Source organism: Pleurodeles waltl, chromosome 2_1, assembly GCF_031143425.1.
Source record: "Pleurodeles waltl isolate 20211129_DDA chromosome 2_1, aPleWal1.hap1.20221129, whole genome shotgun sequence".
Classification (NCBI taxonomy): domain Eukaryota; kingdom Metazoa; phylum Chordata; class Amphibia; order Caudata; family Salamandridae; genus Pleurodeles; species Pleurodeles waltl.
In genome coordinates, this window is record NC_090438.1 from 16,346,545 (window position 1) to 16,369,587 (window position 23,043).

At 50.6% G+C, this 23,043-nt stretch overlaps 1 protein-coding gene across 1 annotated transcript in view; it reads left to right on the forward strand.

Annotated features, from left to right (window-relative positions):
- The first annotated feature begins 539 nt into the window (after positions 1-539).
- LOC138260390 (nicotinamide N-methyltransferase-like) overlaps positions 540-23,043 on the forward strand; it is a 50,597-nt gene continuing 28,093 nt past the window's right edge. Inside the window, exons 1-2 of the mRNA XM_069208830.1 lie at positions 540-599; positions 1,136-1,341. Coding sequence (XP_069064931.1) covers positions 1,194-1,341 — 148 coding nt within the window. The 5' untranslated portion in view covers positions 540-599; positions 1,136-1,193. The remainder of the gene's footprint in view (positions 600-1,135; positions 1,342-23,043) is intronic.

Consider the following 23,043-nt stretch of genomic DNA (forward strand, 5'->3'; position numbering starts at 1 on the left):
TACGTGTCTGGGCCTCAGGAGTATAGCAACTGCTTTACTCCTGTGTGGGTGAGGGACGCCCCTTCCTAAATCCCTTTGTGGTAATCTTGTGTCTTGGAACATAGAGGCGCCGTGATGACAACACAGGCTACTGGGAGAGCAACAGGTGGTGTGGTGCACCTGGGTGGGGCGTCCCTCTCCTCAGTGCTCAGCTCTGGGGCCTTACACAGGACTGACTACTGACATTTAGTCTGCCTTGCACAACTGGGGTTTGAAGACACTAGATCTAAGCGGACTGGCTTAATGTCACCTATGTGAAACACGCCCCTAAGCATTTGTGTCATCTCTTGCTCATATTTACTTCAAGGCTCTCCTTCTACAACCTTGATGTGTGAGCATCGAGAGGACTACTAGACGAGCGTCGCCTGGGCTCTGCATCGGAAGTCATGGAGCATGACACCTCCCTGACTCTCATGAGATCACTCTTGGTCTTCCCTCGCCCCACCCCCTCTGGAAGTAAGTCCCACCCACTCCTTCCGGCCCCACCCACATTTACTACTAAAACACCTACATGTGTGGAGACTGCGCAGTCGGGCGGGGACCTCTACACACACGCACAGGTAACCGTGGAGGGATGGACTCTGCACCCGGCTTGTGAACAGCTCTTGGTAGTATAGTTTGTAGGGCAGTGTGTCAAGCAGGTCTGACCCTGAATCTGAAAGTGAAGCCTGATTAGAGCTGAGGTGACCGGCTTCTGTGAGCAGCGCTCTCCCTCCACGGATGCTTTCCAAAGATCATTTACATTGAAGATTTTTTGTAGATATCATTTACAATGTAGATTTCTAGTAAATATAATTTCGAATGTACATTTGTAGTAGATCCTATTTAATAATGTAGATTTCTTGTAGATATTTATAAAGTAGATTTCTTGAAGATATAATTTACAATGTAGATTTCTAGTAGCTGTTCTTTATAATGTAGATATTATTTATTTACAATATAGATATTTTGTAGATATTCTTTATAATGTAGATTTCTAGTGAATATCCCTTATAATGTAGATGTTTGTGGGGTATCATTGACAATATAGATTTCTTGTAGATATTTACAATGTAGATGTCTAGTAAATGTTCTTTATTGTGTGGATTTCCTGCAGATATTGTGTGAGCGCAGGCTGCAAACACTGAAAGCAGGAGAGCTGCACAGCTGAGAACATGGCCTCTGGCATGAGTCTGAAGGAAATGTACGACGAGTTATTTGATCCCCGGAAGCTGATCCAGGGGTACTTTGTACAAGACAATGACTTTGTGGAAGATTCTGTTCACGAACTGTTCCCTGCTTACCTGAGGATGCTATCGTCGGGTGAGTACAGTCTGTGCTACTCCTCACCACATACTCCGTGTTTCGTGTTGTTTATGTTCTGTTGGCCGTGCTCCAAGTCACCCGCAGTAAACCACAGTGGATTGGTCCGAGAACAGGCGCAGTGGAGAAACTGAATTGTTATTGTTTTAACTTTATAATTCTGTTTTAGGTTTCAGAGTAAGACATGATTGTATGAATGCCCATATGTCAATGGAAATAGCTTCTTTTCTAGGAATGGTGTTGTACCCACAACAAAGGGACAGTTGAGGCTTCCCAGCCAGTCTGATGATGTAACTAACTCCACAAACTAAGAAGGGAAGTGATGTGGTCTGGACAGTGAAGCTTCTCCTGACCCTTGGGTCACGAGTGGGGTCTGAGATTGGAGTCTCCATATACATTCAAGTCTGTCCTCCTTTCCTTTGGGTTCATTCACCTGCGCTCAAACACTGAAGGACGGTGCATGTCTGGTATACGTAATTTACACATCTACTGTTACGAGGCAGCCAACCCATGGTCCTCTCAGCAGACGCCTAAACCAAGTTTATCAAATACTTCTCTAGATAACCAGGTGCCAAAAATACATTTGTAATCAACAACTTTATTGAATGTTTCACTTCTGCCAAAACAGACTTGTGCAGATTACAGCAAGTGCAACCCATGGTTTTTTATACGTGTAATTTACACCTCTGCACTGCAGGAGAGGGGCGAAGGGTTGCAAAGCTCACTGGTCCTGCCCCCTCGAACACCCCCATACATCATCCGCGTGGTATGATGAGCCCCAGGCCCCACTGACTCCAGTGCTGCTCTGCTAGTGTGAAGGAGCTCACTCACTGTAGGAGATGCCCTCACCCACATCTTGTGGCATGCTTCATCATAGGGCTTCTCCACCACATGGTGGGCACATGACTGTGTGTGGATGGTCTGAACCACGCGGTGGGAGCCCGGAATATCCTGATTACTGACCAGCATGTTTCAGGGCTGTTTAAACCAAACTGCAGGTCATGTGCCCACAATGTAAGTTTATTGTTGACTGCCCTGGCCAGTAACACAGAGCTTTCTATCAACATGTTGTGATCATTCTCCAGTACCCAACCCGGGTCACCAGCCTTCAACAGGACTTAAGGATCTGAAGGTCCCAAGTTTAGGTCACATCCCTATACTAAGGCAGTCATGTTTGTACACAGACATAAAAAAGACACAAAAATTACAAGAAATCCAAAGGAGGCAATTTTAAATCTTGACGGAACGGTTCATGATGCAACCCAATGCTCCACGGGTACAGGAGGTGCAGTGACACCGGGCCTCTGTGGCCCACTGAACCCTAACCACTGGTGTATTTTACAATTCTAACAGTATCTTGGAGGCAGTTCCTTCCTTGCACAAGAGCTGATGGCACACTGGCCTAGCCACTGCCGCTAGGAACACTCACATGTGTAAATTAGGTCTAACAGTCAACAGAGGAGTGAGTAGTTTGCAATCACATATATCATGTGTTTACACTTAGTTGACTATTTTTTAATCCAGAGTACTTCATGACATTTTAGAGCCATAAGTCAAATCTATGCCTTGTAACACAGACCCTTTGTGGATGGACAGTATTCACTTGATAAAAAGAGGGCATTTTTACAAGGGGTTATCAGTTACAGACCTGCAGAAAAAGCTGCTGCTTCTGAGAAAGGTGTAGATTTTGTAATATCATGGGACAGGAGTTCACTTGACCCAATGTATGTATTCATTATTTCAAGCATGTAAGATTTACAACGAGGGACATGTCATGCAAACTTTGAAGCCTTTTCTGTGAGCCCTGGAGCAGTAATTGGTTACTGGGCAGTCTGCTGAGAGGTTCTGGGGCAATCAGTTATTTCAGAAATGTTTGTCTTCTGTGAGTCCTGGGGGCAGTTAGTGGTTACAGAGCAGTATCATGTAAGGTCCTGGGGCAGTCAGTAGTTACCGGGCAGTATCCTGTGTATGAGGCCTGGGGCAGTCAGTGGCTAAAGGGCAGCGTTGAATGTTATCCTGTCAGTCAGTGGTTACAGGGTAGTATCCTGTGCAGTCCTGGGGCACTCAGTGGTTACTGGGCATTGCCCTGCAGGGATCCTGGGGCACTCAGTGGTTACAGGGCAGTATCCTGTGCAGTCCTGGGGCACTCAGTGGTTACTGGGCATTGCCCTGCGGGGATCCTGGGGCACTCAGTGGTTACAGGGCACTATCCTGTGCAGTCCTGGGGCAGTCAGTGGTTGCTGGGCATTGCCCTGCCTGGATCCTGGGGCACTGAGTGGTTACAGGGCAGTATGCTGTGTAGGTCCTGTGGCAGTTAGTGGTTACAGGGCAGTATCCTGTGTAGGTCCTGTGGGGGTGAGTGGTTACTGGGCAGTATCCTGTGTGGGTCCTGTGGGGGTGAGTGGTTACAGGGCAGTATCCTGTGTGGGTCCTGTGGCGGTCAGTGGTTACAGGGCAGTATCCTGTGTAGGTCCTGTGGGGGGGTCAGTGGTTATAGGGCAGTATCCTGTGTAGGTCCTGTGGGAGTGAGTGGTTACAGGGCAGTATCCTGTGTAGGTCATTTGGGGGTGAGTGGTTACAGGGCATTGCCCTGCCTGGATCCTGGGGCACTCAGTGGTTACAGGGCAGTATCCTATGTGGGTCCTGTGGCGGTCAGTAGTTACAGGGCAGTACCCTGTGTAGGTAATGTGGGGGTGAGTGGTTACAGGGCAGTATCCTGTGTAGGTCCTGTGGGGGTCAGTAGTTACAGGGCAGTATCCTGTGTAGGTCCTGTGGGGTGAGCGGTTACAGGGCATTACCCTGCCTGGATCCTGGGGCACTCAGTGGTTACAGGGCAGTATCCTGTGTGGGTCCTGTGGCAGTCAGTGGTTACAGACCAGTAGCCTGTGTAGGTCCTGTGGGGGTCAGTGGTTACAGGGCAGTATCCTGTGTGGGTCCTGTGGGGGAGAGTGGTTACAGGGCAGTATCCTGTGTGGGTCCTGTGGCGGTCAGTGGTTACAGGGCAGTATCCTGTGTGGGTCCTGTGGGGGTGAGTGGTTACAGGGCAGTATCTTGTGTTGGTACTGTCATTTGCCACTGGTGTCCCGCTGCCGTTATCCCAGTGCTTGGATAGCTTGGTCACTCCCTTTAGGTACTTGTCCCTCCAAGGATACAGGAGGGGAAGGGGCATCAAGTTTTACCTCTGGGGGTGGAGGGCTTTAGAAACTCAGAGGCATGTTTGCATGAGCTTTGCGTCATGCTTGCACCACACATCGTGGTACATGCATGACTCAAACCTCTAAGTCATATTTTTGAAGCCACTTTGTGTGGCTGCAAAAATATGGAGTAGTGCAATGCAGCGTCAAAAAGATACGCCTCCCAGGAGAAGCGTAATGAGGATTGTTTTTGTGCGCTGCTTGAGCCTCACTTTCTTTGAAGCTTCAGTGGCGCAGACTACAAAATCATATCTATGAGGCCACGCAAAACCACTGTGCGTGGCTTTGTATAGCCTGAAAGATATTGAGTAAGTCAAGGTAGTGCAAACCACTGTGTTGCCTTACTCTGCGCCAGAGAGGCGTTCCATGGGCGTTGCAGTGGGTGTTCCCACGCAACACCCATGGATTTTGACGCATTCTCAGATTAACAAGGCCATGTAAACCTGGAGATGCGTCAAAACCTTACGCCTCCCCAAGAGATGCGTCCGTTGTTTCCCCTTTCCATGTGTGTAAGGGTGCCTGCGTTGAGCTCAGGGGGAAGGGACAGGAATGTGGTGCATGCCATAGGTTCTGCCCTTTCACTTTGGCGTAGGCAGGACTTTAAGTGGGCTGGGTCCTGCTGGTGCTCAGCACCAGCAGTTCTAAAATGCAGCTGCTGAGATGGGTCTCTATCGGGCTCTCCACTGTTGTCTTCATCCTCCGGATGAAATCAAAATCTTAACGGGGCAGCAGTGAATGTGGGGCTGTCCTGTATGTGGAGGATAATCTAAAAATAAAAAATGGCTGAACTGAAGAATGGTTTCCTCCACATAGTGGGGGGGCTAACAAGGGCAGGGAAGATTGGAGGATGAAACAATTAGAGATAATAAGGGCTTGGCAAGATCTCTTCCTGTGGCGAGTGCACAGTCACGGGAACAAAACATCGATTTTGCTTGAGGACATTTGGGAAATACACTACAGCCTCAGGGCACCACAACAGGGACCAAACACTCTGAGCTGTTTCCACAGCAGCAGGCAGAGACGGAACGTGAAAGCCGCACCCTGGCATGGCGTTTGATGGATGAGGAAGTGAAAAATAAAAGCAAAAAAGTAAGAGACCTTATGAAAGAATTAGACAGTTATTTCATAGCCAGGGTAAAGAGGAAGTGGCTAACGCCATCAGAAAACATGAACAGAAGTACAAACAGATATCAAATGAAATGTAAGGGTGCATTGGCAAGGGGCGTGAGAGATCACACAATTTACTATGGGATATGTCCACGTATGCACATCACACAATCCATAACATCAAGATGTGGAAGGAGGTGCTCAGCAATACAAACACACAGCTGGAGATCACAAGACACAGGCCCTCATTCTGATCTTGGCGGTCGGCGGAGGGGCGGCGGTCGGACCGCGAACAGACCGGCGGTAAAAAAAATGGCATTCTGACCGCCACTTCCCCACTCCGACAGCCACGGCGGTCATGACCGACGGGCTGGAGTCTGCGCACTCCGGTCCGGCGGTCGACCCAAGACCGCCAACGGTATCATGACCCTGCTTACCGCCGCGGTTTCTGGCGGTCGGGAACCGCCATGCGAACCATGGCGGTAGGCACTATCGGGGCCAGGGAATTCCTTCCCTGGCACTGATAGGGGTCTCCCCCACCCCCCACTGCCCCCCCGAGTCCTCCCCCCACACCCTCCACCCCCCTGCCACTCCCCAGAGGTGGTACGAACCCCCTCCCCACCCCCACCCCGACATGCACACACCCCCAACATGCACATATACACACACACATACACAACGGGGACACATACCCGCACACATACATGCCGACATGCGCACCCGCCGAACTACACACATTGCCCATAGGCACAGCAGCACTCCCCGCCCGCATGCACGCACTCACACACCCCCTCTACACACTCACACGCACACCCCCATGCACGCACACATCACACAACACCCCCCCACCCCCTCCCCTCACGGACGATCAACTTACCTTGTGCGTTGGTCCTCCGGGAGGCGACAGGAGCCATGGGGAGGTGACCGCCAACAGAAGACCGCCAACAGAAGACCGCCACACAGAAATGTGGGTCGTAATTCTGTGGGCAGTGTTCTGCTGGCGTGGCGGTGGAGGTTGACCAGTCTCCACTTTCCCGCCGACCGCCAGTGTGGCTGCTGGCGGTTTTCCGGCGGAACGCTCCCAGCGGTCAGAATGCGCACAGCGGCATACCTCCGCGGTCGGCGGTCTTCACCGCGGCGGTAACTCGGCGGTCTTGCGAAAAGACCGCCAAGGTCAGAATGACCCCCACAGTATCTTGACGTGCATACAAATGTACAGAGTTAAACAGAATAATAGCCATGGGAGGGCTGCTTTGGAAGGATCTGGATACATTGTTTAGCATTACTGTACCAAGAGATTTGTGGGAGGATTGTAAGAAAGTGATACACTGGCCTGAAATATGTGACCACTACTGCAATTACTACACTATTATTTGGCACTAGACTAAGTATGGGAAAGGTTTGCAAGTAGACAAGGGATGGTTGTAACATGCTTACACACTCTACCGGGCTCTCCACTGTTGTCTTCATCCTCCGGATGAAATCAAAATCGTAACTGGGCAGCAGGACCACCCATCCCTGCCTTTGAAGCAACTTCAAAGAGACGGGTTAGAGTTCTTTCTCAGTCTTATCATTTCAGAACTGAATCATTTTTAGTATTATATACAATGAAACCATTGTTGTATTTGTTTACCTTAAGCAGCTAACAACTCTTGACAAAGCCAATAGTCCTAGCTTTTTTTGTAGGTGTAATGTTACTTATTGTATTATATATCTAGATGCAGTGATTGAAAGAAGCAACAAAAAAACAGTCTGTTCGCACACTATGCTAAGTGCAGATTTTTAGCTTATGTGTTTTTAGGCCACGCTCTTTATATAAAGGCCACACCCCTTTGAGAGAACCCCCAGTTTTTTCATCCTGCTTAAATCCCTGGGCATACCTGCCTTGCTCCACTGCCTTACGCCGAATCCCCGTAAATGACGATCCCACTGTCTTTTTAAAAAATAAATATTTGATGTAGCACGAGAATCATAAGAGGGCGTTCTCCAAGCTTCCCAGCTCTAAATAATCATTCATGAGAGGTACTCAGACTGGAGGACACGCGGACGGAGACACACAAAATAATGAGCCATGCCTGCAGTTTTCCAGAAATACAGTAGACGGGACTCCTTAGATGACCGTACTCAAAGGGGGTGCTGCTGAAGCGGGTGCTGATGAAGGGAGAGCTGCTGAGGGGAGTGCTGCTGAGGGGAGTGCTGCTGAGGGGAGAGCTGCTGAAGGGAGAGCTGCTGAAGGGACAGCTGCTGACGGGAGTGCTTTAAGGGAGAGCTGCAGAAGGGAGAGCTGCTGAAGGCAGTGCTGCTGAAGGGAGTGCTGCTGAAGGGAGTGCTCACGAAGGGGGTGCTGCTGAAGGAACTGCTGCTGAAGAAAGTGCTGCTGAAGGGAGTGTTGCTGAAGAGAGTGTTGGTGAAGGGAGTGCTGCCGAAAGGAGTGCTGCCGAAAGGAGTGCTGCTGAAGGGAGTGCTGCTGAAGGGGGTGCTGGTGAAGGGAGTGCTGGTGAAGTGAGTGCTGCTGAAGGGAGTGCTGCTGAAGGGGGTGCTAGTGAAGGGAGTGCTGCTGAAGGGATTGCTGCTGAAGGGATTGCTGCTGAAGGGAGAGCTGCTGAAGAAAGAGCTGCTGAAGGGAGTGCTGGTGAAGGGAGTGCTGCTGAAGGGAAAGCTGTAGAAGGGGGTGCTGCTGAAGGGAGGGCTGCTGAATGGAGAGCTGCAGAAGTCAGTTCTGCTGAAGGGAGAGCTGCTGAAGGGAAAGCTGCTGAAGGGAAAGCTGCTGAAGGGAGTGCTGCTGAAGGGAGTGCTGCTGAAGGGAAAGCTGCAGAAGGGGGTTCTGGTGAAGGGAGTGCTGCTGAAGGGAGTGCTGCTGAAGGGAGTGCTGCTGAAGGAAGTGCTTTTGAAGGGAGTGCTGCTGAGGGGAGAGCTGCAGAAGGGAGTGCTGCTGAGGGGAGAGCTGGAGAAGAGTGTGCTGCTGGAGGGAGTGCTGCTGGAGGGAGAGCTGCAGAAGGGAGAGCTGCTGAAGGGAGTGCTACTGAAGGGAGTGCTGCTGGAGGGAGAGCTGCAAAAGGGAGTGCTGCTGAAAAGATTGCTACTGAAGGGAGCGCTATTGAAGCAAGAGCTGCGGAAGGGAGAGCTGCTGAAGGGAGTGCTGCTGAAGGGAGTGCTGCTGAAGGGAATGCTGCTGAAGGTAGAGCTGCAGAAGGGAATGCTACTGAAGGAAGGGCCGCATAAGGGAGTGCTGTTGAAGGGAGAGCTGCTGAAGAGAGAACTGGTGAAGACAGCTGGTAAAGGGAGTGCTACTGAAGGGAGTGTTGCTGAAGGAAGTGATGCAGAAGGGGGTGCTGGTGAAGGGAGAGCTGCTGAAGGGAGTGCTGGTGAAGGGAGTTCTGCTGAAGGGAGTTCTTCTGAAGAGAGTGCTGCTGAAGGGAGTGCTGCTGAAGGGAGTGCTGATGAAGGGGGTGCTACTGAAGGGAGTGCTGCTGAAGGGGGTGCTGCTGAAGGGACAGTTGCACAAGGGGTGTTGCTGAAGGGAGTGCTACTGAAGGGAGTGCTGCTGAAGGAAATGCTGCAGAAGGGAGTGCTGATGAAGGGAGTGCTGATGAAGGGAGTGCTGGTGAAGGGAGTGCTGGTGAAGGGAGTGCTGGTGAAGGGAGTGCTGGTGAAGGGACTGCTGCAGAAGGGAGTGCTGCTGAAGGGAGAGCTCCTGAAGGGAGTGCTGGTGAAGGATGTGCTACTGAAGGGCGTGCTGCCGAAGGGCGTGCTGCCGAAGGGGGTGCTGCTGAAGGGAGTGCTGCTGAAGGGAGAGCTGTGGAAGGGAGTGCTGCTGACCGGAGCACTGCAGAAGGCAGTTCTGCTGAAGCGAGTGCTGCAGAAGGGGATTCTAGTGAAGGGAGTGCTGCTGAAGGGAGTGCTTCTGAAGGTAGTGCTGCTGAACAGAGAGCTGCTGAAGGGAGTGCTGCTGAACGGAGCGCTATTGAAGTGAGAGCTGTGGAAGGGAGTGCTGCTGAAGTCAGAGCTGCTGAAGGGAGTGCTGCTGAAGGGAGTACTGCTGGAAGGAGAGCTGCTCAAGGGAGAGTTGCTGAAGGGAGTACTGCTGAAGGGGGTGCTGTTGAAGGGAGAGCTGCTAAAGGTGGTGCTGCTGAAGGGACAGTTGCACAAGGGGGTGCTGCTGAAGGGAGTGCTGCTGAAGGGGGTGCTGCTGAAGGGAGTGCTCCTAAAGGGAGAGCTGCTGAAGGGATTGCTGGTGAAGGGAGTGCTACTGAAGGGAGTGCTGCTGAAGGGAGTGTTGCAGAAGGGAGTGCTACTGAAGGGAGAGCTGAAGAAGAGAGTGCTGCTTAAGGGAGTGCTGCTGAAGGGAGTGCTGCTGAAGGGAGTGCTGCAGAAGGGAGTGCTGCTGAAGAGAGTGCTGCTGAAGAGAGTGCTGCGGAAGGGAGTGCTGCGGAAGGGAGTGCTGCGGAAGGGAGTGCTGCGGAAGGGAGTGCTGCTTAAGGGAGTGCTGCTTAAGGGAGTGCTGCTGAAGGGAGTACTGGTGGAGGGAGAGCTACTGAAGGGAGAGCTGTTGAAGGGAGTGCTGTTGAAGGGAGTACTGCTGAAGGGGGTGCTGCAGAAGGTGGTGCTGGTAAAGGGGGTGCTCAAAAAGGGAGTGCTGTTGAAGGGGGTGCTGTTGAAGGGGGTGCTGTCGAAGGGAGAGCTGCTAAATGGAGTGCTGCTGAAGGGGGTGCCGCTGAAGGGGGTGCTGCTGAAGGGGGTGCTGGTGAAGGAAGAGCTGCAGAAGGGAGAGCTGCTGAAGGGAGTGCTGCTGAAGGGAGTGCTACTGAAGGGAGAGCTGCAGAAGGGAGTGCTGCTGAAGAGAGAGCTACTGAAGGGAGTGCTACTGAAGGAAGTGCTGCTGAAGGGAGAGCTGCTGAAGGGAGTGCCGCTGAAGGGAGTGCTGATGAAGGGAGAGCTGCTGAAGGAAGAGCTGCTGAAGGGAGTGCTGCTGAAGGGAGTGTTGCTGAAGGGAGTGTTGCTGAAGGGAGTGCTGCTGAAGAGAGAGCTGCTGAATGGAGAGCTTCAGAAGGGAGTGCTGCTGAAGGGGGTGCTGGTGAAGGATGAGCTGCGGAAGGGAGGGATGCGGAAGGGAATGCTGCAGAAGGGAGTTCGGCTGAAGGGAGAGCTACTGAAGGGAGTGCTGCGGAAGGGGGTGCTGCTGAAGGGAGAGTTGCTGAAGGGAGAGTTGCTGAAGGGAGAGCTGCTGAAGGGAGAGCTGCTGAAAAGAGAGCTGCAGAAGGGATTGCTACTGAAGGGAGTGCTATTGAAGCGGGAGCTGCTGAAGGGAGAGCTGCTGAAGGGAGTGCTGCTGAAGGGAGTGCTATTGAAGCGAGAGCTGCGGAAGGGAGTGCTACTGAAGGGAGTGCTGCTGAAGGGAGTGTTGCAGAAGGGAGTGCTAATGAAGGTAGAGCTGAAGAAGAGAGTGCTGCTTAAGGGAGTGCTGCTTAAGGGAGTGCTGCTGAAGGGAGTGCTGCTGAAGGGAGTGCTGCTGAAGGGAGTGCTGCTGAAGGGAGTGCTGCTGAAGGGAGTACTGCTGGAAGGAGAGCTGCTCAAGGGAGAGTTGCTGAAGGGAGTACTGCTGAAGGGGGTGCTGTTGAAGGGAGAGCTGCTAAAGGGGGTGCTGCTGAAGGGGGTGCTGCTGAAGGGAGTGCTGCTGAAGGGGGTGCTGCTGAAGGGAGTGCTCCTAAAGGGAGAGCTGCTGAAGGGATTGCTGGTGAAGGGAGTGCTACTGAAGGGAGTGCTGCTGAAGGGAGTGTTGCAGAAGGGAGTGCTACTGAAGGGAGAGCTGAAGAAGAGAGTGCTGCTTAAGGGAGTGCTGCTTAAGGGAGTGCTGCTGAAGGGAGTGCTGCTGAAGGGGGTGCTGCTGAAGGGAGAGCTGCAGAAGGGAGTGCTGCAGAAGGGAGTGCTGCTGAAGAGAGTGCTGCTGAAGAGAGTGCTGCTGAAGAGAGAGCTGCTGAAGGGAGTGCTGGTGAAGGGAGTGCTGCGGAAGGGAGTGCTGCGGAAGGGAGTGCTGCTTAAGGGAGTGCTGCTTAAGGGAGTGCTGCTGAAGGGAGTACTGGTGGAGGGAGAGCTACTGAAGGGAGAGCTGTTGAAGGGAGTGCTGTTGAAGGGAGTACTGCTGAAGGGGGTGCTGCAGAAGGTGGTGCTGGTAAAGGGGGTGCTCAAAAAGGGAGTGCTGTTGAAGGGGGTGCTGTTGAAGGGGGTGCTGTCGAAGGGAGAGCTGCTAAATGGAGTGCTGCTGAAGGGGGTGCTGCTGAAGGGGTGCTGCTGAAGGGGGTGCTGGTGAAGGAAGAGCTGCAGAAGGGAGAGCTGCTGAAGGGAGTGCTGCTGAAGGGAGTGCTACTGAAGGGAGAGCTGCAGAAGGGAGTGCTGCTGAAGAGAGAGCTGCTGAAGGGAGTGCTACTGAAGGAAGTGCTGCGAAAGGGGGTGCTGCTGAAGGGAGAGCTGCTGAAGGGAGTGCTGCTGAAGGGAGTGCTGCTGAAGGGAGTGCTGCTGAAGGGAGTGTTGCTGAAGGGAGTGCTGCTGAAAGGAGTGCTGCTGAAGAGAGAGCTGCTGAATGGAGAGCTGCAGAAGGGAGTGCTGCTGAAGGGGGTGCTGGTGAAGGATGAGCTGCGGAAGGGAGGGATGCGGAAGGGAATGCTGCAGAAGGGAGTTCGGCTGAAGGGAGAGCTACTGAAGGGAGTGCTGCGGAAGGGGGTGCTGCTGAAGGGAGAGTTGCTGAAGGGAGAGTTGCTGAAGGGAGAGTTGCTGAAGGGAGAGCTGCTGAAGGGAGATCTGCTGAAAAGAGAGCTGCAGAAGGGATTGCTACTGAAGGGAGTGCTATTGAAGCGGGAGCTGCTGAAGGGAGAGCTGCTGGAGGGAGTGCTGCTGAAGGGAGTGCTATTGAAGCGAGAGCTGCGGAAGGGCGTGCTGCAGAAGGGCGTGCTGCTGAAAGGAGAGCTGTTGAAGAGAGTGCTGCTGAAGGGAGTGCTGTTGAAGGGGGTGCTGCAGAAGGTGGTGCTGGTAAAGGGAGTGCTCAAAAAGGGAGTGCTGTTGAAGGGAGAACTGCTAAAGGAGGTGCTGCTGAAGGGGGTGCTGCTGAAGGGACAGTTGCACAAGGGGGTGCTGCTGAAGGGAGTGCTACTAAGGGGAGTGCTACTAAGGGGAGTGCTGCTGAAGGGAGTGCTGCTGAAGGTAGAGCTGCTGAAGGTAGAGCTGCTGAAGAGAGTGCAGCTGAAGGGAGTGCAGCTGAAGGGAGTGCTGATGAAGGGAGTGCTGATGAAGGGACTGATGCTGAAGGGACTGCTGCAGAAGGGAGAGCTGCAGAAGGGAGTGCTGCTGAAGGGGTGCTGCTGAAGGGGGTGCTGCAGAAGGGAGTGCTACTGAAGGGAGAGCTGCAGAAGGGAGAGCTGCTGAAGGGAATGCAGCTGAAGGAAGTGCTGCAGAAGAGAGTGCTGCTGAGGGGGGTGCTGCAGAAGGGAGTGCTGCTGAAGGAATTAGTGCAGTTTGGCGGTGGCCACAGAGATAACTCTTCCTCCTAACCTGGGCATCTCTTGTGGAGGGGTGACAGAAGGGATGGGTTCTCTGACCCCAGGGCCCAGGTGGATGTGCATCACTGGAATCTGCCATAGAACATGGAGAGGTTGTCAAGACAATCTTATGAACTAGCACTTTATTCATAATTCTGTTCTTGATTGAAAACATAGGGAGCTCTCAAAATAACCTAAATATAGTCCTTTTTATGGAGGAACTTCAAGCTGGACTACCTGCCTTGGGTGGATCAATGCCCTCACCAGGGCTGCTAGAGACAACCACTTACCACAGGTCCTGTGAGATGAAATAAATGCATCCACCACTGGCCTCTGGGAGGGGAAGTGCCCGTCTCAGCACCTTCCTGTGGTAGAAGGAGGAGCTCCACAGTGAGGATGTCTCCAGGGAGAGCTGAAAGCCAGTATCAGCTCCCAGGTCTCTGATGGCTTTAGCTGGCTGAGGGGAAGGACACAGTCTGGAGCACAGCAGTGGTGCATCTGAGGTGGGGAGACGACTCTTGGCTTCAGTCTCATCCTCGTTTGATCTCCAGCATCTGAAGAAAGAATGACGTGAGGGTTTAGTTTTGTGTCGTCACTGTCTGTGAATGAGCCCCAGCTCCCCTTGGTAAGCTGAGCGTTGTCAGCACACATGCAGAAGAGGGTTCCTACTGTGTGGAGAACACAGTGCACATACATATATATAGCATCGGCCACAGCACACATACATATATATGTCATAGCATTCACAAACTAGGCACTAGAGTGCAACTATAGCCAATGTCCTCCTCGCCTCCGCCTCGCATTAAAACACAGTGAATCGGCCTCGGTGTATGTCTACTCTCTGGGTAAGTCATGGTGGACCCGGGTACAAGACTGGACAATCCAACTATGGATGAGGTCCATTAGACCTGAGAAGCTTCCGTCCAAACTGTGTTTAGTGATCTCTGCCAGTATCAACAACCATTGACAAAGCCAGTAGCTCTGGTGTCACCTACCAGCATTTTTGTGCAGTTCTTGTTTTGTTTTGTCATGGCTTTTGCAAAACTTTTTTGTTTGGGAAACTGTTGGATCTTTGGCAATCTAAACAAAACAGTGAATAAAGGCAAACATATTTTTTGGTCTCCAAACAAGTGCACATTACCATAATACTTCCTGGCACTGAAGGGAATTACTTTGTGAAAGGAAAGCATGACATAACTCTTAGTGAAGTCAGCCAAGGGCTGAAACGGGGTGACATGTTGCCCCTTCATGCTTCTGGAGTGGGTGGAAGAAAAATGTGGATGACACTATCACAGACAAATGGATGAAGTGTGGCTAAAACCCCCAATAAGTAACTATGGGCTAGATGTAGGAAGCATTTGTTCGGTCGCAAACGACCCATCTAACTGTTTGTGACCAGAAAAATGCTTTTTTCTATGTACCAAAGCAAAATGCGACTCAGTAACTTGCTTTTGCGATTCGGTGCTAGGAAGGGGCGTGTTTAGGGTGTCTGAAGGAGGCTGGACTGGCTTGTAGTGAGTACCAAGGGGTACTTGCACCTTGCACCAGGCCCAGTTATCCCTTATTAGTGTATAGGGTGTCTAGCAGCTTAGGCTGATAGATAATGGTAGCTTAGCAGAGCAGCTCAGGCTGAACTAGGAGACGTGTGAAGCTACTTTAGTACCACTTAGTGTCATATGCACAATATCATAAGAAAACACAATACACAGTTATACTAAAAATAAAGGTACTTTATTTTTATGACAATATGCCAAAGTATCTTAGAGTGTACCCTCAGTGAGAGGATAGGAAATATACACAAGATATATATACACACAATAGCAAAAATATGCAGTATAGTCTTAGAAAACAGTGCAAACAATGTATAGTTACAATAGGATGCAATGGGGAAACATAGGGATAGGGGCAACACAAACCATATAATCCAGAAGTGGAATGCGAACCACGAATGGACCCCAAACCTATGTGACCTTGTAGAGGGTCGCTGGGACTATTAGAAAATAGTGAGAGTTAGAAAAATAACCCTCCCCAAGACCCTGAAAAGTGAGTGCAAAGTGCACCAAAGTTCCCCTAAGGACAAAATAGTCGTGTTAGAGGAATAATGCAGGAAAGACACAAACCAGCAATGCAACAACTGTGGATTTCCAATCTAGGGTACCTGTGGAACAAGGGGACCAAGTCCAAAAGTCACAAGCAAGTCGGAGATGGGCAGATGCCCAGGAAATGCCAGCTGCGGGTGCAAAGAAGCTTCGACTGGACAGAAGAAGCTGAGGTTTCTGCAGGAGCGAAAAGGGCTAGAGACTTCCCCTTTGGTGGACGGATCCCTCTCGCCTTGGAGAGTCGTGCAGAAGTGTTTTCCCGCCGGAAGGACGCCAACAAGCCTTGCTACACGCAAATCGTGCGTTTGGCGTTTTTGGACGCTGCTGGGGCCCAAGAGGGACCAGGAGGTCGCAAATTGGACCTGCAGAGAGAGGGGACGTCGAGCAAGACAAAGAGCCCTCACTGAAGCAGGTAGCACCCGGAGAAGTGCCAGAAACAGGCACTACGAGGATGCGTGAAACGGTGCTCGCCGAAGTTGCACAAAGGAGTCCCACGTCGCCGGAGACCAACTTAGAAAGTCGTGCAATGCAGGTTAGAATGCCGTGGACCCAGGCTTGGCTGTGCACGAAGGATTTCCGCCGGAAGTGCACAGGGGCCGGAGCAGCTGCAAAGTCGCGGTTCCCAGCAATGCAGCCCAGCGAGGTGAGGCAAGGACTTACCTCCACCAAACTTGGGCTGAAGAGTCACTGGACTGTGGGGGTCACTTGGACAGCGTCGCTGGATTCGAGGGACCTCGCTCGTCGTGCTGAGAGGAGACCCAAGGGACCGGTAATGCAGCTTTTTGGTGCCTGCGGTTGCAGGGGGAAGATTCCGTCGACCCACGGGAGATTTCTTCGGAGCTTCTGGTGCAGAGAGGAGGCAGACTACCCCCACAGCATGCACAAGCAGGAAAACAGTCGAGAAGGCGGCAGGATCAGCGTTACAGAGTTGCAGTAGTCGTCTTTGCTACTATGTTGCAGGTTTGCAGGCTTCCAGCGCCGTCAGCGGTCGATTCCTTATCAGAAGGTGAAGAGGGAGATGCAGAGGAACTCGGCTGAGCTCATGCATTCGTTATCTAAAGTTTCCCCAGAGACAGAGACCCTAAATAGCCAGAAAAGAGGGTTTGGCTACCTAGGAGAGAGGAAAGGCTACTAACACCTGAAGGAGCCTATCAGCAGGAGTCTCTGACGTCACCTGGTGGCACTGGCCAGTCAGAGCAGTCCAGTGTGCCAGCAGCACCTCTGTTTCCAAGATGGCAGAGGTCTGGAGCACACTGGAGGAGCTCTGGACACCTCCCAGGGGAGGTGCAGGTCAGGGGAGTGGTCACTCCCCTTTCCTTTGTCCAGTTTCGCGCCAGAGCAGGGGCTAAGGGGTCCCTGAACCGGTGTAGACTGACTTATGCAGAATTGGGCACATCTGTGCCCAACAAAGCATTTCTAGAGGCTGGGGGAGGCTACTCCTCCCCTGCCTTCACATCATTTTCCAAAGGGAGAGGGTGTCACACCCTCTCTCAGAGGAAGTTCTTTGTTCTGCCATCCTGGGCCAGGCCTGGCTGGACCCCAGGAGGGCAGCTGCCTGTCTGAGGGGTTGGCAGCAGCAGCAGCTGCAGTGAAACCCCAGGAAGGGCAGTCTGGCAGTACCAGGGTCTGTGCTACAGACCACTGGGATCATGGAATTGTACCAACAATGCCAGGATGGCATAGAGGGGGCAATTCCATGATCATAGACATGTTACATGGCCATATTCGGAGTTACCATGGTGAAGCTACATATAGGTAGTGACCTATATGTAGTGCACGCGTGTAATGGTGTCCCCGCACTCACAAAGTTCAGTGAATTGGCTCTGAACAATGTGGGGGCACCTTGGCTAGTGCCAGGGTGCCCTCACACTAAGTAACTTTGCACCTAACCTTTACCAGGTAAAGGTTAGACATATAGGTGACTTATAAGTTACTTAAGTGCAGTGTAAAATGGCTGTGAAATAACGTGGACGTTATTTCACTCAGGCTGCTGTGGCAGGCCTGTGTAAGTATTGTCAGATCTCCCTATGGGTGGCAAAAGAAATGCTGCAGCCCATAGGGATCTCCTGGAACCCCAATACCCTGGGTACCTCAGTACCATATACTAGGGAATTATAAGGGTGTTCCAGTAAGCCAATGTAAATTGGTAAAAATGGTCACTAGCCTGTCAGTGACAATTTGGAAAGAAATGAGAGAGCATAACCACTGAGGTTCTGATTAGCAGAGCCTCAGTGAGACAGTTAGGCACCACACAGGGAACATATACATGCACACCTATGAGCACTGGGGCCCTGTGTGACAGGGTCCCAGTGACACATACATATAGGTCACAAACCTATGAGCACTGGGGTCCTGACCAGCAGGATCCCAGTGACACATAACAAACATACTGAAAACATAGTGTTTTCACTATGAGCACTGAGGCCTGGCTATCAGGATCCCAGTGAGACAGTGAAAACAGTGACAAACACCCTGACATATACTCACAAACAGGCCAAAAGTGGGGGTAACAAGGCTAGAAAGAGGCTACCTTCTCACAGTGTCCCTTCCTAATACTGAATCACACTGGCATGTAAAAAAGTTTTGCGACCGTGAATGAGGTTGCAAAACATTTGCAGTTTCCACCAACTTCAAGCTGATGGTAACCCATTTGCAAATGGGAAGGGGTCCCCAGGCACATAATCTGTTACGCTGCGAGATAACAGCAGTCTGATAAAGCACAGTACAAAGGAACGTACACGCGCTTTGGCAGAAGACTAGAGCAACTAATGCATGGAATGTGGTCTGTTCTCCCATCTGATGTATTAGTTCTGCTGTAACTTTAGACTCTAAACACAAAGGCAACATCAAAGTACTAAATTAGAAACATAAACGCTGGCACAGAAAGGAATTAGCTTGTGCGTGGATGTACTCCACTTAAGAGAGCAAAATGGAGTGACAATGTGAAGTGAACCAGTGGCTGAAGTGGGCTGACCCACTGCCCCATGCTGTATGCTGAGTGGGCGGAAGCAGAATGTGATTGATACACCAACAGAGCAATGGATGAAGAGAGGTGGCTGAAAACCCTTAATTAAGAATATTTTAAATATATTTTTAAAAAGAATCAAAAGGTCCTGGTTAACACCAGTCCTAAAAAGTATAGCGCAAGTCAAAACGCAGGTAAACACATTCTGTGTGTTCAGGTAATAGTGCTGCCCGTGGATCTGGTAATACATATGGGTCTTTAACTAGTCTCACAGCTCAAGTGTCCGCTCCTGGCAGCGTGAGACATATGTACCACCCCCATTACACTTCACATCTGAGAAGTTGATGTCATGAATATGTTGTTCAATTCAAGAATAACCAACATGTGTTTCGTCCTATCCAAGACTTCCTCAGGGCTGTAAAAGCACAAAGACACACATATCATACAACGAACAAAAGGGCGTACATCCACAACAGTTAAAAATCTTGACATTACAACAATCCAACATGTGTGAACCAGGCTGACCATCAAAGTGAAAACAACGCAGCTATCACCAAGAAATAGAAAAAGATGACGTTTTGAATTATCTTTAGAAATAACCATTGAACCAATAGTCAAAAAAGAATAAAACACCAGTAGTGCAGATCTCACCTCCAAAGATAAACAAATTAGAAAAGAGAATGTATATGATAAAGAAAAAATTTTACTAAAAATACCATATACCAAACGTGCCCAAAAAAAAAAACACCTATTACCTTCCAAAATACGCAAAAGCCTATGTTCTAAAATGCCTTCCCGATAATAAACAACTAACGCATCACCTTGACAGCCCAGTGCTAAGAACTAGCCATCACCATCGCAGTAGCTTGGAGGAATTCCCTTGACTGCTGTAGGAAAGTACCCTCTTTCTTGGCATGGCTACCCCCTTTTTCTGCCTGATGTCAGTGTGTTTGACAGTGTTCACTGGAATCCTGCTAACCAGGGCCCCAGTGATTATGCTCTCTCTCCCAAAAGTCTGTATTTCACCCACAATAGGAACACTGGTGCCCCTTATAAGTCCCTAGTATATGGTACCTAGGTACCCAGGGCATTGGGGTTCCAGGGGATCCCTATGGGGTGCAGCATATATTTTGCCACCCATAGGAAGCCCATGCAAAGGCTTATGTAGGACTGCCATTGCAGCCTGTGTGAAAGGGTGCAAGCACCCTTTCACTGCCACTTTTCACAGCACCAGGTCACTTATATTCGCCCCTATGGCAGGCCTTCCAGCCCAGAGGGCAGGGTGCAGGGTACCTGTGTGTGAGGGCACCCCTGCACTAGCAAATGTGCCCCCACGAACTCCAGGCCCATTTTCACAGACTTCATGAGTGCGAGGACACAATTTTATGGTCACTACCTATGTCCAGCTACATAACGGTAACTCTGAACATAGGCATGTTTGGTATCAAACATGTTGGAATTATACTCCAAGGCTTTTGCAAGCTTTGGTTGTACGATTCCATGCACTATGGGGGCTCCTTGGAGGACTCCCAATATTGCCATTTCAGCCTTCTGAGGGTTTCCAGGCAGCCCAAGCTGCTGCCACCTCCCAGTCAGGTCTCTGACCTCCTATTGCTTGAGAAGCTCAAGCCCAGGAAGGCAGAACAAAGGATTTCCTTTGGGAGAGGAGTGTTACACCCTCTCCCTTTGGAAATAGGTGTTACAGGCTGGGAAGGGGTAGCTTCCCCAAGCCACTGGCAATGCTTTGAAAGGCACAGTTGGTGCCCTCCTTGCATAAACCAGTCTACACCGGTTCAGGGACCCCCAGCCCCTGCTCTTGTGCGAAACTGGACAAAGGAAAGGGGAGTTGCCATTCCCCTGTCCATCACCACCCCAGGGGTGGTGCTCAGAGCTCCTCCAGAGGGTCCCTGGGTTCTGCGATCTTGGATTCAAGGGTGGCAGGGAACTCTGGGAGCATCTGAGTGGCCAGTGCCAGCAGGGGACATCAGAGCCCTCCCCTGATAGGTGCTTACCTGGATAGGTGACCAATCCCCCTTTCAGGGCTATTTGGGGTCTCTCCTTTGGGTGGTTCCTCAGATTCGGTTTGCAAGACTCTAGCAGGAATCATCTGCACTCTCCACTTCGACTTCCGACCGAAGAAACTGCATCTGGACTCCTCAGGAGCCTACGAGCTGCAACAAAGAAGCAAGGCGCCTTCTGCAACATTGTATCTCCAGCTCCTTCCAACAACTGCAACATTTCCCTGGTCGCGCATCCTTTGAGGACAGCCCATCTTCAGTCTGCATCAGAAGGAAGAGGGAATCTCCCTTTTGGTGACGGAGTCACTCCTCTGCTTCTGCAGGCACCAACTGCGACAACGACCCGCTGCGTTGATCCCCTCTCCTGCTGAGCTGCGTGGATTCTGAATTACGGGTGGTGGACTGAAGTGGCCCCGACGATCCTCTCTTCCAACTTTCCAACTTGGGTGAATGTAAGCCCTTGCCTGCCCACGCAGGACAGTACCCCCAAGCACCTCATCATTTGCAGCTGCCAAGGCTTTTTGGCATCCTTCCCCCAAGATCTTCATGCATCTTGCAACTCCAGCCCCCAGCACTCCTTCCTGCGACACACAGCTCCCTGAGTGGTTCTCTGGCGGCGTTAGAGCCTTTCTTGTAGTGTTGCAAGGGCCTCTTCTGTGACTCTCTTGTCCTCATCCTGTGGGACTCCTGTGACTGCTGCCAGGTCTTCTGTGGGCTCTCCGTGCTGCTGAGGGCCCCCTCTGGCTCTCCCTCTTGGGTAGAGTCCACCTGGTCCTTCCTGGTCGCCGGCAGCACCATTTTCCGTTGCCCGCGAGCTTTGCGTGGGCCAAGGCTTGTTGGCAGACTCTGACAACGCAAACCTGACTGCAATCCTCCATCCGGCGTGGGACATCACCTGCACCCTCCAGGAACCCGACTTCACCTTCTTGGGTGCAGTGCTGACTCTTCTTCCTCACAGGTGGTTCACTTCTTGCACCTTCATCCTTGTGGGTTGGGGCTCCTGCTCTGCCTGGACACTTCTGTGCTTCTTGGACTTGATCCCCTCTTTCCAAAGTTCCTCTGGTCCAGGAATCCACTGTTGGTGTCTTGCAGTCTCTTCTGGGTTTTGCAATATTCTTCTGTTCTTCTTTGTGTGTGTTCTAGGAAACTTACTGTGATTTACTCTTGCTTTCCTGGTCGCTGGATTGGATTGTGGTACTTACCTTTGGGCTTTCTTAGTCCTCCCAGCTCCCCTCTTCACACTACACTTACCAAGTGGGGGACCGACTTTCACATTCCACTTTCTTAATATATGGTTTGTGCTCCCCCTAGGCCTATTTCTCTCTATTGTGGTTTTCACTAATTGCACTGTTTTCTAACCGTTCTTATGCCTATTTCTGCATACTAGTGTATATAATTTGTGTATTACTTACCCCCTAATGGAGTATAGCCTCTATGGTATTTTTGGTGTTTGTGTCACCAAAATAAAGTACCTTTATTTTCGTAACACTGAATGTTTTCTTTCATGTGTGTAAGTGTTGTGTGACTACTGTGGTATTGCATGAGCTTTGCATGTCTCCTAGATAAGCATTGGCTGCTCATCCACAGCTATCTCTAGAGAGCCTGGCTTCTAGAGACTGACTACACTACACTAATAAGGGACAAATGGACCTAGTATAAGGTGTAAGTATCATAGGTACCCACCACACACCAGGCCAGCCTCCTACAACTGCTCAGAGAAACCCAGCACATCATACTTTGGAACCAACATCTCTTGGCTCGGTGCTTTGTCTTGACAACTGATGCATCGCCACCAGTGCATGAAGAAAATCAACACATCGACCTGATTGCAAGCCTGACATCTGTGCATCACTCGATACATCGTTCGTCTGCACCCTGCATCTCAGTGTTGTGAACAGGATCAAGGTACTCTGTTCACCGGGCCTCCAAGGCTCTTGTCCCTCGCCTGCAGTTCATTGCAGTCAGCCTCAACTCTTGACTTTGCCCCAGTCAGCATGACCAGATAACCCCCTTTGGCGCATATTGCTTCTAAGCTTTAGAACTCCTTTTATTCTTTAAAAATTCATAACTCGACTTCTACTTATTTGATTTTTGTCATTTTGGTTTTGATTTATTTACAAAATTATTGCCTATTTTTGTAACCTGTTATGATGTCTTATTGTGATGTTTTCATTGTGTTACTGTGTGTTGTGTTCCACAAATACTTTACACATTGCCTCTTAAGATAAGCCTGATTGATATGTGCCAAGCTACCAGAGGCTGGACACAGGTTATCTTGTAGTGTGTATCTGGCTTACCTTCACTAGGATTGTGGTTCGTGGTTGTACAGGGTGCATAGTCTGACAATCAGAAACCCAGTTTCTAACACACTTATATTTACTCAAACACACACGGCTAAAATATGGTCTTGCATAGACAAGACCTATTGGCTTTGCAAATGGTTGTTGTACACAAGGATTATTAGCGATTGTAACCTAGAGTGTGGAAACTTTAATTCACACACAACACACACACACAATCGCACATACCAAGATAAATGCTTAGACTTATACACATTCTCTTTTCTCAAACAAATTCACTCTTCATTCAATTCTATGTACTCAGCATACATTCAAAGCCATTTTACTTTTCTTGCCTTAAATGCCAGTGAAGGTCCGTTTTAGATGCTGCTGCTCCATGTTTTATTACACTAATAGTGAATAATGGCTATTATTTATTAAGAGTGTAATAAAAATTAGCAGAAAATCAGTTTGGAGTCAGACGCTGCAAATGTGGATGTGCTCTTTATAC